This window comes from Electrona antarctica, assembly GCF_951216825.1.
Source record: "Electrona antarctica genome assembly, chromosome: 7".
NCBI lineage: Eukaryota > Metazoa > Chordata > Actinopteri > Myctophiformes > Myctophidae > Electrona > Electrona antarctica.
This window is the reverse complement of record NC_136812.1, coordinates 29,117,033-29,134,294: the sequence shown is the minus strand read 5'-3', so window position 1 is coordinate 29,134,294 and position 17,262 is coordinate 29,117,033. Positions and strand designations below refer to the sequence as shown.

The window sequence follows — 17,262 nt, the reverse complement described above, 5'->3', positions numbered from 1 at the left end:
CCTTATGGCACAAGATCTGAACTACCCAAGCTGACAAACAATCTCACAGACAAAATGTGGAAAAAAGGACTCTAGTAATGTTATTGTGTAATACTGGTGATGAGTAAGCCCTGTAGTGGAAACCAGCCTATAATGTCTTCTCTGCTTCGCTTCAGTGACTTTGAATGGTTTACCACAGTTTCCCATTGTCTGAGTGACTTCCTTTCCCTGTGTGAGCTGCATGACCAGAACAGTTTGTTCAATCTGAAGGTTGAAAAGGCCGTATTGGGTAGCCTGGTGTTTACATAGACTGTATGATAATCAGAGGTGTTTATACTGAGGGGAATGTGTTAGTGTACCGTACCCCCCACTGAGGTCAGGAATGTGACCGTTTATTGTTGTATGACTCACTTTTTACTACTTCCCTCTAGTATCAAGCTGCATTTTGACCGTATCAGAGATTTAAGTTTACAATGGGGTTTGATATAATTGTGTGTGTGTGTGTGTGTGTGTGTGTGTGTGTGTGTGTGTGTGTGTGTGTGTGTGTGTGTGTGTGTGTGTGTGTGTGTGGGGGGGGGGGGGGGGGGGGGGTGTATATACTGTACATGTATATATATACATGTATATTTTTAACTTATATTGTTCGTAAACTATTGAACTGTATGTGCTGAACCCACAGAGGCGGTTCTATCCAGATGACTCCAACACTGCCTATAGAACAGAGGTAATATATTTGTATTCAGGCGGACGGATGGATAATTTGTCAGGGTGAATGATGGATTATTGCCATAATGAATGGATGGATGGATGGATGGATGGATGGATCTACTTACTGTAATGTAATGAGGAAAACGTAATGCTTGACCATTTGTGTTTTGTACTGCTTATTATTATTGTCATGGTTCCATAGCCTGTTAATCTGAGAGAACTGACAGTGATGAATTTGCATGTATCTTAAAAGAGTTTTCAGAACACTGAGATGGATTTGCCAGACCAGAACTCGGACATCCTCAAGACTCTCCATTACCTGAGCAGTGTGATAGAGAGCATTAAAAAACCTCTGGGCACTCGGGAGAACCCAGCCCGTGTCTGTAAAGACCTGCTAGACTGCCATCAAAAGCTCACTGATGGTGAGAATATCATATACCTTGTGATTGCAGTGTTTTATCCGCTTTTGGCCTACAAAAAAACATGTATTTTGGATGGTGGTCTGTCCATCCATCTGTCCATGCACGTTTGTCTCAAGAAACATCTTCAAAATTGTCTGGATTGCCATGGAATTAACTGTTTCCCACTTCCCCTTCATACTCCCCAGAATATGTATATTGAGGTCAAGATACAGATACATGTTGATGTATATCAGCGTTAACCTGACTTCACCAGATTGTGGCAGTATTGAGTTCACCAGTTCCCTCCTCCTGCCTGCATCTGGGATCTCTCAAGCAGAAACGATGAACCCGGAAGCAGCGGGACAAACATTTGATATCTGCATAATAATTTCGAGTTGTAGTCTTGTTAGGTTGTGTTTACATTTGCGCTGTGGCAGCGCTTCAATATGTCATAAGTCTCGCGTTGATCCCGCCTATAGCATACAGCCGCATATCGCTCCGGCCAGAATTGGACCGGAGTACATCATCTCTGCCTGAGAGTTCCCAGACTCTCCCTGCTGGCAGAATGCAAATGTTGTCCAGCAGGGGGAGTGGTTTCACCAGGCTATATCAGCGTGGGTGCTGCTGACAACTGAGTTGGATGGAAAATAGAAATCAGTTGCACTGCGTCTGGCACTGCTTTGTGCCAGGTGGAAGATTGCGCACCGCCTTGCCCATTATCCCTAAACTTATTAGCCATATTTTAAAAATGTTAAAACCATTTTGAAATAGTTCAACTTACTGATCTACATCAACATGTTGTGAGCTAGCTTGTAGGTCGGCTATTTTAACTATTTCAAATTAGTAAAACATGGCACAGGTGCTGAAAGTCATTCATACAGTTTATAGTCTGGCAGCCGACAGGCTTCTTTTGTTTTAAGTGGGAAATTTGGTATAGTATTTTTTATTTTATTTTAAAATATTGTCTATATACATGCATTCATGAATCCACTTGCTGACCGGCTGTCAGTATTGAGCATTTTTTTAATAAGGGTTTATTTTGACCCTACCATTAACATCCTATGGCAGGCAAAATGTCAAACATTCCTTATGCTTTAAGTAGCATGTGACATTGCAAGCATTAGTTTTGCACAAAAAAACACTCCTTTGGCTAAAAACGGCCATGGACGAATGTGATGAGGTCAGCACCTTTTGGGCACATTTGGGCAGTGGCTATGGCTGTTTTTAGCCCAAGGAGTGTATTTTGTGCAAAACTAATGCTTGGAATGGATTCAGAATCATGAAAACCCCCTAGTTTGACATGTCACATGCTACTTAAAGCAAAAGGAAAGTTTGACATTTTTGCCTGCCATAGGATGTTAATGGTAGGGTCACAAGAAACCCCTATAAATAAATTGCTCAATACTGACAGCCGGTCAGCAAGTGGATTCATGAATGTATGTATATAGACAATATTTTAGGCCAATAAAAAAGACTATATACCAAATTTCCCACCTGTCCACCTCGGCTGCCGGACTATTATACCTACAGGACTTATTGATGATTATTGTGTTGTAGGCCGCTTTTGGATCGATCCCAATCTTGGCTGTACATCTGATGCCATTGAGGTTTTCTGTAACTTCACTGCAGAAGGGCAGACCTGTTTACATCCAGTGGCATCTAATAAGGTAAGATGGAATTAAGTGGTAAAATCAAACAGAAAAGTCAACATACAATGCAGCTAATAGTTTTAACTAGTATTACTTATTTGTACGTGTTTCTGCATTGAAATTGTATTTTCCTTTGGTTTGACATCTCATTACAGATGGTGTTTGGTGTCGGGAAAGTCCAAATGAAGTTTCTCCACTTACTGAGTACTGCGGCCAGCCAGAGCATTACAGTCCACTGCTTCAATGAGCCACCTTACAGTACATCTGACAGCTTCAGTGCCGGTGGGCAGATCCCCCAGGACGACGCCCCGCTGAAGTTCCGTGGCTGGAGTGGACAGGTGTTTGAGGCAGACACATTACTTGAACCGCACGTGCTACAAGATGAGTGCAAGGTAATGAACATTAGAGCAGTGGTTCTCAAACTTTTTAAAGTCAAGGATCCCCAAATGTATTTGTTGGGGACCCCCTGGAACCCCCCCAGTTAATTATCCTTATAGTCATAGTGTTGACTATTAAATGCAAACCTCTATCCTTCATCTTGCTTTCTTTCTCGATTTATGCTGATGTGAAATAAAACTTAGTAAAACAATCTAGACAGCGTATTCAAATCATGGTCATAATTCCTATAGTGCAAGTGCAGTGGTTCTCAAACCCTAACCCCAGGGGTCCATTAGGGGATTCCAAAGAGTCCCCAGCAAACTCACAACACATCGCAATGTGACACATTGTGTGAGCCTGTAGATCTGCTATTTTTGAAAGATAAAAAACAAAAACACAAATCTCTCATTGGGGTCCCTGGCACAAAATCTTTTCAGGTGGATGTCCGTGGCCATATACATACATTGGGGGGTCCTTGACATGCAAAAGTTCCACTCCGCTAGTGTAAGGATCGATGCATATGTCTCACCTTTACTCAAACTGGCTGAAGAATTTGTGTCCATGTAGCCTTACGGCAGGCAGACAAAAAAGTTCAAATCGCTACTGTACGTGAGATGTGTTGGGGAACTTTAATAGTACTGTGTTCCCTTTCTTTGCACAGATCCAAGATGGCAGCTGGCACCAGTCACATTACTTGTTCTATACTCAGGATAGTCGTCATCTACCAATTGTAGACGTACAGCAGCTTTCAACATCACAACCCCACCGCCAGCGACATATAGAAGTTGGACCAGTCTGCTTCCTCTGAGGCCAATATCGCCTACAACTAACACGTTTATATAAACTAGTACAATATGGGCCTCCCATACAGCTACCTGCCTACCAAAGAAGGGCTTGAACACCAAGCTGAGAATGGTTTCTGCACCACGTGGGAGACCATCATCTGGTGTTTGTTTGTGAGAATGGCAAACACCCTGTCCACTCAGGCAGACCTCAGTGGAGGAACTCTGTCTCTAAGGGACACCCAGGCCACGGAGGCCAAAGGAGAACAGTGCATACTAATATTTATCAAATAAATGTGTAAAGTATTTGTGTTTATTTGCGTGTCAAAAAGGTGCTTGGGTTGGCTGCATCTTGGACCCATATTAGTCCCTGATCTCAGGGTATGGCCTATCCATGTAGCAACCTATCTAAACCCAAAACTCATACCTCCCCCTCCCACTCCCCAATCTTACACACTAGCCATCCTAACCAGGGGCCTAAGCCAGAGGAGAGTGCCAGGTCTCTAAATAGGAGCACTGTCTAACCAAAGGTTCCTAAGTGTGCAATAGCGTGTGGATAATGTGCGACTGTTTTAAATATTGCATTTCCAATCAAAGGCTTTTTTTGCTACAGTTTTCATAACAGTTTTGTCTTTCGTCCGATCCAGCTAGACATGTTCATCTTGACAAATGGTGCTCTACCTCTACTCCGCTCATTTGCCTTCTAGGAAATACGCTTGTGTCACGTTAGTATTCTTCCTTCAAGTTGTATGTACCGGTTACATCAAGATTTATTCTGTTGTATGAGTACTTATTTTGCTTTGGTCATTTCTAATTTATGAACCATTTTTTATATACTACATCCATTTCTTTTCTTCTTCTTTTTTTTTTACCTATAAGGTAGGTTCTTCAGTAGTGACCTATCATTGGTGCTGCAATAAAAGAATGAGTGATCATCTGTGTGTTTTACTTTTCCTGTGTATATATTGACAGCATACTGTATGTTTGATTATTTATATCCTTTTTGTTTTTGTTTGCATTACTTTACCACAGTAAGTTATACTCCCAGAGATCTATTTGGACAACAACATTCATCCATTCTAAATAAGTATTTATGTTTTTAAATAAGTGTGTTTGTATGCACACACTTGTGACAGTATGTGTATCATGCCTACAGTATGTGTCAGCTCATTCTGTAGTTGTTAATAGGACTGGCAGCTAACATAGGCCAGAATCAGAATCCATTAAAAGGGCAGTCAAGAAGATTCTTAAGTTATATTACCTTGGAGAAAGTGTAATTATATACATTCTCTGGTGGATAAAGTTGAATGAAAAGTGTAAATATTTAATATGTTGACATCAAATAAATGGAATGTTTTATCCCCAAACAGTTTGGTGCTGGTTTTTAATTTTTCTTTAAAAAAAATATATATAACACGTTTGGTGTAGAGGTGTCACCCACCACCTTGGAGACTGGGGTTTGACAGTGCCTCTGGCTTGGGAAGGCACTCCAACGAACACCAGTTACTCCTGGGTGCCTGTTCAGCAGGTAGCATAACTGGGAGGGTATATGTTTCTCTGTGAAACTGCTCACTGCAGGTGAAAAGAAGCAGCTGGTGGCTCCATGTTTATCTGAGGAAACGTAGCCTTGCACAGCCAGACATTAGTGATCTCTACCTACTCTGGTGTGTCTCTGGAAATCTAAATTCAATGACTAATTCAATGACTTTATACCACTGGAAAACCAGCGGTATATATCTACACTCACTAGCTGATTTCAAAATCAGCCCTGGTTCCATATAAAGGGCCGCCCTTCATATTGTCCGCAGTGGTTCTGTGATGTAATGTTTCTTCTGAATTGTTTCCACGCAGTTTTGTGAGTATGCAGAGATCTCTGATCGTCTGACTATGTGAGACATGTAGAAACTACTATCTATCTATCTATCTATCTATCTATCTATATCCATCCATCCGACGTGCGTGCGTGCGTGCGTACTGTGTTTTGCATTTCAAACTTAGAAACACTAGGGGGCCCCATTGTGCAACTCCCATGCTCAACCGGATCTCTCCTCCACGTGTGCCGCATGAAGAAGCAAACTGCGGAAGTAGTGTTGTTGTTTTGGATCTGGAGAGTGGACATGCTGTGTTCATCTTCTCAACAACTTGTAGTGAAGTGTAGTGTAATGTTGCCGACTATGGACTCCGAGTCAACGGCAAAGATGCAAGACGTAAATGACGGGTTAGTGGAAGAGACAAAGGGAACAAAAAGAAAGATGTCCCTGTTAAAGTAAGTGGTTTCCTTACATAATAAAGGCAATGTGGCTAACTCCACACGAGCTAGTTTTACAGTAGCCCCGATACGTTCCCTCAGTCCCTACAGAATGAGCGTAGGGACTGAGGGAACGTATCGGGGCTAGTCTTACAGCATCACTCATCAATTTTGTGACTGTCACTAAATTGCTTTCGAGACAATTAAGTGCAGAAGAGGTCGTTTGCAAAAGGCAGTTCTCTGGTGTTATGCATCATTGTCAGTACTCAGTTTCCATAATCCTCTATTAATATTGTAAGTGTAATTCATAAATTGGATCCAGATTCCAAAAGACAGTTATATAATAGTGCCACTGTTGGAAACGGTGAAATTGTGTGACCAGGTAGCCCCTTTCGGGACCCTCGTCCCTCGGTTCCCTTTTCTGTTCCAACCCCCAACACGTGTCTTCTTACTAGTGCCCATGACAAAGACATGGAATAAATCTGATCCAAAAGTGTTATGGGCGTCACTTCCTGTTGTCGTTTATTCCATTAATTTGAGTCGATGCATGTCTGTCAGTCAATAATGTGGACCCACAATCTGAATAAATAAATAAATAAATCAGACCCGTCTGAAGTGAGTTGTACTGTACTGTACTGTACTGTACTGTACTGTACTGTACTGTACTGTACTGTACTGTACTGTACTGTACTGTACAAGCCCTCCTCCCTGGCCTGTGTGTTAGGCTGTGCAACAGTGACACTTGGTGGTGAACAAAAGCTACAACACTGTTTTCGTGCTCGGACACAGGGGGACACATAGCCCTAGAATGGCTCTGTTGTTACATACAGTATATACAGTATTTCACATACAGAGCCATAGAACGGTCGCGGTTACTTTCATGTCGGACGTTAACTGGGCGGCCTTAATGTGATAAATGCTCTGTTTGTACTCACCCATTAAATAATTCCAAAGACGTGGAATGAAATATGGTCCTCTAGTTTTATATCCATGTGAAAGTTCTGGCACAAAACGTGTATTTAGTAAATTATCTCCACTTTTTCAAGAGATGCACACGGACTTCTTTCTCTCCGGCGAGGGGGGACTGGAATGATCGATGAACTGATTTTAGACGTCATCACCAATTGACAAGGGAAACACAAAAAGTTTGGGTCACACAATTGGCAGGTGGTGTGATTAATTACCCAGCACCTATCGCAAGGCACCTGCCAATTGTGTGACCCAAACTTTTTGTGTTTCCCTTGTCAATTGGTGATGACGTCTAAAATCAGTTCATCGATCATTCCAGTCCCCCCTCGCCGGAGAGAAAGAAGTCCGTGTGCATCTCTTGAAAAAGTGGAGACAATTTACTAAATACACGTTTTGTGCCAGAACTTTCACATGGATATAAAACTAGAGGACCATATTTCCCTCCACGTTTTTGGAATTATTTAATGGGTGAGTACAAACGGAGCATTTATCACATTCAGGCCGCACACAATTGAAATCTACCAGGGACAGTAGCGACCGTTCTATGCCTATGATACATGAAAATTTACGAAGTTAATTAAATGATCACAGGCATTCTAGGTCTAGGGGACACACACAGCTGTCTATAGGGCCCTTTTTGAAACCAGTCCCTTGACTTGAAGTGCTCTCGGGAGGTTCCCTCGCCAGGAAGTGCCCCTCCAGCTGAATCAAGTTCCCTTGATTAGGGTGCTGGGTATAAAAAACACTCGCCCTCCTTGTGCAAAAACAGGAAACAGACACCATTCGTTGCCATGGTTACCATCATGCCATTGTGTTACCTGTTATTTTGTTTGTACAGTTATATTGCATTGCATCGTGTATGTTTGTGTGACATGTGGATTTCATTAATATGGACATTTAAAAGGAAATACAGCGTGACTGTCAAAAAAAAAAGTCATATACATCCATGGTGTTTATAAATAATTGTGTTAAAAGTTGTTTTGTTTGTGTGGTTTCATTTATAGTTTTTCACGGTGTGGTAAATATAGAGCCCTTATGAACATCAGTTGGAGCGGTGTCTATTCTGCATCAGATGAAGATCGTTTAGGAGCAGTTTATTTATAATTTTTGTGGTGGTACTTACATTTGTAGGTCGCGGTTTCCATGCGGACAGAGCAGGGCTGCACAAGGCAATCGAGTCTAGATCGGCACAGACTCGCTCTTGAGGGCTTTATAAGCCACTTCCACTCAAGGCTGCTTGGTTTCGGACGACACTTAATATGGCGCAGCCTCGCGTGAACGTGCATATCGAGGGCAAGTGTGTAGGGCGAGTGGCGAGGAGCTGGTTTCAGAAAGGGGGTAGGAGTGGTTGCACCACTCAAAAAGGGTTAGGCTTAGTCTACCTACAATACTCCACAAGATCTCCCTCCACACAGCTGATTCAAAATAATGATCACCAGTGATTATTATCAAGTACCCCTTTTCCCCCTCACTGTATATATTTTTTCCCCCTTTTGGCTATATAGAAGTGTATATTTGTACGTCTCTAAATGTTATGATGAATTGACGACGACCAACATGGGAGGCGATGGAAGCCGGCCTAAACCAGGATATGAGCATCCTGGCAGCCTATCTGAGCAGGTGGCGCTGCTCAGCACTGGCAAGACAGAGTCTCAGCAGCTTACCACCTCAACAACATGGAAGCAAGAAGGGAAATGGATGTCTTCGTCAACAACAAGCGCCTGGAGTTCCAGCCAGCCCCGCGGTACCTTGGTGTACGTCCTTCAAACAACATCTTGAAGAAGTGACGGCCAAAGAGTCATCTAGGGTCTCACGACCGACGTCTCGCTAGTACTAGCTGGGGTGCATCTGCCAAGGTGCTTCGAATCTCCACACAAGCCCTTGTCTTCTCCACAGCTGAGTACTGTGCCCCAGACTGGTGCAGGAGCCCACATGCCAGGAAGGTTGACGTTGTCATAAACAACGCTCTACAGTCCATAACTGGCTGTCTGAAGTCCACCCCTGTGTTCCATCTGCCAGTACTAGCAGGAATTGTCCCGGCCGGACTCCGACGAGAGGCTGCTACCCTAGCCTTAGCAAGGAAAGCCCGAATACACGACTGGCATATCCTGCACAACACCACCACAACAGAACTGCCTCTAAATAGACTCAAGTCCTGCCACCCTTACAACAAGGCGGCACAAGAGCTGCTCAGGTCCATCCCTGAGTATCTGTCTACAGAGGCATGGCTGGCAGCAGCCTGGAAGCAGGAGTGGGAGTCAGCCGACCTGTCCCTTGTATAAACCACCCTCAGAAGCCAGCCTATTCGATGTGGGACCTGAGACGAGGACGTGGCTGGCTGCACGCTACTGAGCTGGACATCTGATGATGACACACAAAAGAAGAAGATGAATTGAACATGGTGGACCCTATCAGAGATTAAAATAGGGTGCATTTTGCATCCCAAAACAGTTTATAGTTAAGGGACGCAATAAAACAACGACTTCTGCATCCACGGGATGCACTACTGTACTACTGTACTGTTTTTTATTCTAGTTTATTTTGCTAGCTTTAGTTATAATAATCATTTCTTCTTCTGTTTTCTACATGAATATAACCACATTATAAGAGTTAAATGCTGGAATTTGTAAAAATAGCAAAATATAACTCTTATTAAACGTCGTTGAAGTGGGACTCATAAAATGTCCCTGGGACTCATCTAAAAGACCATCCCTGCATCCCTGGACTCATTACATTGAAAACCTATTTACATCACTGTCCTATTGTATGCTTTATGTAGAGATGCTCCGATAACCGTCCAGCGATCGGTGATCGGCCATATCGGCCAATATTTACTCTGATCGGTATTTGCATTTACCCTATCTGTGATCGGCAATCTGGAGAAACTGATCTTTTACACCATTTAAGTGGTATAAATGTCAATCAGATATAGAGTATAATATAATGTATCATCTTTGTGACAGGCCTAAACATTCTCCCCTTCCTCCCCACACACAGGAACAGTGTTGAAGTAGGTTTTGACATATCATTTATTTTGGAAATATTAAAATTTGCGGTATTAACACGAGGCCTGCCGGGAACATAGGAATTTTAAAACGTAGAATCTTGTGGCCTGCCACAAACGGAAAAGCCGTTTTAACAGCGATGTATTAATTAATGCATGTTTTAATACGATCGTATCGAAATCTACCGTCAGTTAGCTTTGTTATGCTTCTGACACAATGGGCGCGGCCATTTTGAAAATGCGCGCGCATCCACTTACATTGCCGGCTCTGGTTTCAGACGGCTTTATCTCACAGAAGCGACATTGCAGAGGACGCTTTGTCCCAGACAAGCGTTTTCAACGGCCTGTAGCAGGCGCTGTGATACTCGCGGTCAGCTTTTTCCACCGCCGAGCGAGACAACAACAACCGGTCATGATACCACACACAGCAGCTTTTCACAGGAACAATGCGATTACGGATATTTGGATCTTCAAAGTAAGTGTTACGCGCGATAAAACCTTGGCAATACGCAATCGAGGGATTAATGAATGGCGGCAGGCAGACGGTTAAAAAATATCGGTATTGGCTGATCATGAGAAAAACAATCGGTGATCGGTATCAGTCCCAAAAAACCTGATCGGAGCATCTCTAGCTTTATGGTGTCGTCCACAGTTAACAGTCTTGTATTGAGTTGTGCTTGAAATGTACTGTAATTCTCCAAACTGTTAATACATTCTTCAATCAATCACTGAAGTCAGCATAATTTAATTCTCATGCAGAGATTCATTGCGTCACTACAGCAGCCAGTAAGAATGAAACACAGAACAGGTACTATCCACCCATAGAGTTATAATGCTAGTAACTCCTATCATTGAATTATCATTGATCATCAAGTAGGTGCACTAATATTTTTTATTTCAGTCAGGTTATCCCACACAAAATGTAGAAGAAGATAGAATATTGAAACCATGTTATTGCACCTCTGGTAAGTTATTAGCAGCACTATGGCAAATAACAATATAAAATGCTGAGTCTGTGACTGGTCATTTATTTGGATGCTTAAAAACAATTATGTTTATTTAATCCACAAAAAGAAGAAAGAAAAAACATAAAAAAAGAATCCCTTTATGACCCACTAGGTGGTATCTGTATCGCCAGAGAACCTTCGCGAAGTCCCTCTGCCTATATTTTCTTTTACTCTTTGTTACAATTCTGTACATTAACCTTTTTGGCAGAAGGACAGTACAGTAGGTGTATCACTGAGCCGGGGAGGAGAGGCACGAGGAATCCTACTCACTTTGGGTGAGGCTCCTTTGCCTGGTCTAAACTCTAAACTGCTTTATGTGAGTTTCACCAAAGCCAGTTGGGAGCATTGGGAAGGGTGGTGTCACCACTATCGTTGCACCCGCTTCCAATGTTATCAACACATAATCACCAGTAGGTTACTTATAAGCCAATGCAATTGAGCTAGCCATTCAGTCATTAAAACCGGGAAAGTGTCTGTGCCATTTTAGATTTTACTGTTGGCTATTTAAAAATAGCAGACCTACAAGCTCACAGCGTGTCACTTCGTTCCGTGCTCCGAGCTTTTATGTGCACACCTGCATTTATTTTTTGAAAATGTTAGAAAAGTCTTGAAAATAAGAACTACTGATTTAGAAGGCATTTGTAGAATCGGCCTCAGGTCTTAATGGGTTAATAATATAATGGTATGGCAGATGGAGGCTGTTCTCGTCTGTCCCCGCAACATATCGCCTTTATTTTGACAGGTATCTTTTCACACTGTATAATCTCATACTCTGTAAGTTGTCTACATGTCTGCACCACTGTCATCACGACAAATGGCTGCACTTTTATTGCCCTAGGTTTTTTGTTTTTTATTTATCCATTTTTCATTTTCTCCCAGTTCAGACATTGCCAATTCCCCCCTCTGTACAGTGGTCCCTGTATCTGGCAACCCCCAATGTTGGCCTGGGGAGGGAGTAGCCTCTGGCCAAATTCCAATACAAAAAATCTCGGCTACTCGCTCGCTCACGCTCAGTCACTCCAGCATGGGGGTGTTACAGTGAAATTGGTGATCTACCGAAATATGTGACCATCTTGTGGACTTCACGTAACTTACATGGAGGTCTTTAAATATGTGGCCTAAAATACCACAAAGAAAATACCACTCTGCTAATAAACAAACCACAATGATTTATGTTCGGACACTGACGTTATGTGATGTCTATACGATTGTCACATAATCAGGTCACCAATTTCACGATAACGCCAGCATGCTGGAGTGACCGAGTGTGAGTGAGTGAGATTTGGGATATTGGAATTTGGCTTCTGATACACATGGATCTGCCAGCCATTTCTTTCCACCTGACTGAGTAGTTTCACCAGGAGAGTGTACCGTAACGTGTGCAGGGTCTTCACATTATCTCCCCCAGTTCCCCTTCCTGCTGAACATGCACCACCCCAACCAACCTGTAGGAGTCGCTCTTGCAGTGAGAAGACACAATCCCCTGCTGACATCCCACCCATGCACAGTGCAGTGCACAACACTGCCAGAGCTCCCAACCAAAGCCAGTGGCTCCACTGTTCTGATTCAAACCTGGGCCTATGACTATGCTACTGAGTGTTGTACAGTTGGAGGCCATCGATATTGTCCTTTTCTTTTTGCTGAGGTTTGCGTGATCTGCGCAAAACCCCTTTTGGTGTTTTAAACATTGTTATAATTTAGCTATTGAAAAATAGCAGATCTACCGAGTGGCGCGCTACGAGCTTTGTAGGTCTGCTATTTTTGAAAAATCGTGAAAATATTTATTTCAGAAAACTGGAGGATTTAGAAGGATTTTTTTTAATTTTGAGGTCAGGCCTAAATGGGTCAAATGATAAGGGACAATATCGGTGGCACCCAACTGTATGTTACTGAGTGTTGTACCTCTGTGCTACCTGACTATGTTACTGAGTGTTGTACCTCTGTGCTACCTGCATGCCCCATTATTTGTCCTAGGCTGATTAAAGTGAATCTAATTAAAATTGATTCTGATGATTTTTTTCTCTCCATCCAACAGCTGCAGTGTATGTGGATCTGAGGAAGCAAAGTATAGATGCCCTGCCTGTCTCAAACAATCTTGCAGGTAATGCTGCCAATTCTATGAAAATCCGCACAGCTCTCTTTTCTTGCAGCACCATTCTTTTTACAACTTTTACAATTTATTTTGTAATTTCTAAAACAGCACTGTCTGGTTTCAAAGATATGCAGCCTTGTGTGTAAATCTATGTGTACGGTTAAGCTTCATGTTTTGCAAAAAAAACACGACGACAAACAAACAAACATGATGTAACCTGCTTGATGTCTTATATAAAGACATGCAACAAAACGAACCTTGTACTGTACATGCTTCTCACTGTGGAGTATTTGGAACATTCTGATCTATCCATGTCTATGTAACAATTCGGTGGAAACCTAGTGTCAAAAATGAGATATGCCAGCTGGCTCTTTGAGGCTACCAATGGCTGCTTTTTCATTTTAGAGCCTGGCTGAGAACATACTGTATCTGCTTCCCAGTATGAGTACACTGAAGACGGAATAGCATAGCCTTTATATAACTTGCATTAGCTGTAATAAGACTTGACTTTGATGCTGCCTGCCTGCTCCAAGGCTTTTCCTGCCCCCGGGCTACCATTAGGCTGAGATTATCTCCCCCAGCTGCTTACCAACCATCTCCCTGTTTAAACACCACTTTATTGGGATGCATTATCGGTGATTTAAAGGCGGCCTGGACCTTGGTTCCTCTATCGTAAGAAATTATTGGAAATCTCACTTGCATCCAAGAAGGCAATAGTAAAACTAGCCCTCAAGGTTATGAAATATACAGGCCATGGCCCATGTTGAGGGGAAAACTGATTACTGTGTTAAAGGATGCTGTTGGGTTTAACCCTAACCCTGTTAGTCAAGGGTTGGGATTTAGCTTCATTACTTGGTATAATAGGTCAAAGGTAACTACTTTACCTAGGAAAAACTAAAAAGTATTTTCCAAATGTTTCAAAAGTGTTTTTTAGGGTATTTGTGCTTTATTGGACATTGTACAATGAAGAGCAACAGAAAAGTGTAGAGAACTAAAGTCATATACACAATATCTATACTCCATTACATTACATTACATTACAACAATATACAATACCCCTACCCATTTAATGAAGTTAGTGCCTGCTGTCTTGCAACAACAGGTATTTGTTGTTGTATCGATTAAAAATTACACTGGTTCAAGCGCTCTGGTGGTGCAGTGGTAAGGGATTGATAAACTGATTTAAAGTGTAGATTATCGTGAGATTTAGTTTGTGGTCTAATCAGAAACCAGCCAATCAGAATCAAGTATTGGGACTAACCGTTTTAGAATGAGCATCTGTATCTCAGTTCGCTGAGACTACAATCATTTACTGAAATAATCTTTTGGCATTTCAGATGAAAATCAATAATGATTGTACAACAAGAGGTTAAAACATTTTCTCTGTTGGCTCTGCCTGTAGACTTTTACGATTCAGTTATTGCTATGTTTTTGTTTTTACTGATGTAATGTAACATTGCTTTGATGAATTGCCAGCAACATACCAGTGATAACATTCATATTCCATGGCCTGTTACTTGAATTCTGTTGATCTTGAGGCTTTTACAACTCAACCTTCAAATTCTAAATGGCCTAATGAAGGTCACACCTGCATATTTCATTAAGATTTACTGGTATTGAAGATTTATCTGTCCATTTCTCATATGACTCCCTATTGTTTTGGGCATCTTTCAACATTCCTTTTGCATAGTTTCTAGAATGGTATTTTGTGAGACCCAGACCAAATGCCTTTCTCTCAGCAAGTGTCTGAATTGGATCTTTCTTTGCTTGGATCACATCTCGAGTATTTCTTTTTAATGAAACCTTACATAACACATTGCCAGATTTGGCAATTTCAGAATAATTGCACCAGTGACAAATAGCAGATCTAGCTTAGAGTTGTAAGCTTGTAGACCAGCTATTGTTTTATTTAGTATAAAAATAATGTCTTAAATAATTTCTTTGTATATTTCACTTATTTGTCATATCTGCTCTGTGCAATGTTTTTGATTATCAGGCAAACACAATTAAATCATTAATAAGTCAAATGAATATTTTATTAAGGAATATAATATTCCTTTTGTATTATTTCTGTTCCGGTGTATATCAGCAAAATGTAGATTTTTATGTTAGACATTGAGGGAAATTAAGATTCTCAGATAATAATTAAGAAAATGCTGCTTATCAACTAATCGGTTAATCGATCGATAAGGTTAATTATCAATGAATTAATGAATGGATAATTTGCATTCCTACCATTAAGCCAGATGGAGTCATCTGTTATCCCCCCCACCCCCTTTCCCCCTTGCTGTTTATGTTTCTTTTCCCTTTTTACCTCCTTACATGATTTCCTGTTTTTTAGAAGTGTATATTTGTACGTCTCTAAATGTTCTGATGAATTGAAAATGGTGGATCCTGTTGTAAACAAGTCTAATGCTTTATCAGTGTGTCGTCCACAGTAACAGCCTTTGTATTGAGTTGTGCTTTCATGTGAAATGTACAGTGAAGAGAAGAGAGTCCGCACACAGGTTTTCTCCAATGGTGTTTTCTTTTATTGAAACACCATAATAATATAAGACACAACGTTTCGACCGCAGGCGGCCTTCATCAGGTGATAATTGTTAGTATGTGACAACCTCCCTTGTATCTAGGTCGTCACGTCACGTGACTGATGTTTACTGGGTAGGTAATTTACAAACACCAATGACAATACATATGACAATAAGTATGAATAACCACCACAGTTTACAATAGTACACAGTTTCAAAACAAAAAACTTGATGAGAGAACTTGTTGGTTTTTAGTTTGTTGCAGACTGATTTAATAGTTTTTATATATTTTATAAATATTTATAAAATGTATAAAAACTATTAAATCAGTCTGCAACAAACTAAAAACCAACAAGTTCTCTTGAAACTGTTTTTTGTTTTGAAACTGTTGTAAACTGTGTGCGGACTCTCTTCTCTTCACTGTACTTACCTTAGTCCAGCACCAGCCAGGAACTGGATGTGCGCAAGCCACCTGCTTTTTAAACTTCATGTGAAATGTACCCATTCCGCAAACTGTTAATAAATACTTCAATCAATCAATCAGTCAGGGATCAAACCTGGAACCATAATCTGCCCTGGTGCTGTGGATTTCCACCTTTTTAGCACAAATTATGAAGATTGTGTTTGGGGGGATAGGATGGTTGGATGGATCAGTATATTCATAAGTCAGCCCTGGTGACTGAAGAGCATACTCCCTCCCAGCAGGGTCTCAGTCTGCCCCTGGTGACTGAAGAGCATACTCCCTCCCAGCAGGGTCTCAGTCTGTCCCTGGTGACTGAAGAGCATACTCCCTCCCAGCAGGGTCTCAGTCTGTCCCTGGTGACTGAAGAGCATACTCCCTCCCAGCAGGGTCTCAGTCTGTCCCTGGTGACTGAAGAGCATACTCCCTCCCAGCAGGGTCTCAGTCTGTCCCTGGTGACTGAAGAGCATACTCCCTCTCAGCAGGGTCTCAGTCTGTCCCTGGTGACTGAAGAGCATACTCCCTCCCAGCAGGGTCTCAGTCTGTCCCTGGTGACTGAAGAGCATACTCCCTCCCAGCAGGGTCTCAGTCTGTCCCTGGTGACTGAAGAGCATACTCCCTCCCAGCAGGGTCTCAGTCTGTCCCTGGTGACTGAAGAGCATACTCCCTCCCAGCAGGGTCTCAGTCTGTCCCTGGTGACTGAAGAGCATACTCCCTCCCAGCAGGGTCTCAGTCTGTCCCTGGTGACTGAGGAGCATACTCCCTCCCAGCAGGGTCTCAGTCTGTCCCTGGTGACTGAAGAGCATACTCCCTCCCAGCAGGGTCTCAGTCTGTCCCTGGTGACTGAAGAGCATACTCCCTCCCAGCAGGGTCTCAGTCTGTCCCTGGTGACTGAGGAGCATACTCCCTCCCAGCAGGGTCTCAGTCTGTCCCTGGTGACTGAAGAGCATACTCCCTCCCAGCAGGTTTCAGTCTGTCCCTGGTGACTGAGGAGCATACTCCCTCCCAGCAGGGTCTCAGTCTGTCCCTGGTGACTGAAGAGCATACTCCCTCCCAG

The 17,262-nt window shown here is 42.2% G+C and overlaps 2 protein-coding genes across 2 annotated transcripts in view; both read left to right on the top strand.

The window, feature by feature from the left end:
* The window catches only part of col24a1 (collagen type XXIV alpha 1 chain), a 142,594-nt gene extending 137,328 nt beyond the window's left edge, over nt 1-5,266 (top strand). Inside the window, exons 56-60 of the mRNA XM_079504922.1 lie at nt 659-703; nt 941-1,109; nt 2,646-2,755; nt 2,893-3,129; nt 3,777-5,266. Of these exons, the coding sequence (XP_079361048.1) occupies nt 659-703; nt 941-1,109; nt 2,646-2,755; nt 2,893-3,129; nt 3,777-3,923 (708 nt within the window). The 3' untranslated portion in view covers nt 3,924-5,266. The remainder of the gene's footprint in view (nt 1-658; nt 704-940; nt 1,110-2,645; nt 2,756-2,892; nt 3,130-3,776) is intronic.
* Nucleotides 5,267-5,934: 668 nt separating this feature from the next.
* znhit6 (zinc finger HIT-type containing 6) overlaps nt 5,935-17,262 on the top strand; it is a 48,854-nt gene continuing 37,526 nt past the window's right edge. Inside the window, exons 1-2 of the mRNA XM_079505200.1 lie at nt 5,935-6,163; nt 13,161-13,226. Of these exons, the coding sequence (XP_079361326.1) occupies nt 5,961-6,163; nt 13,161-13,226 (269 nt within the window). The 5' untranslated portion in view covers nt 5,935-5,960. The remainder of the gene's footprint in view (nt 6,164-13,160; nt 13,227-17,262) is intronic.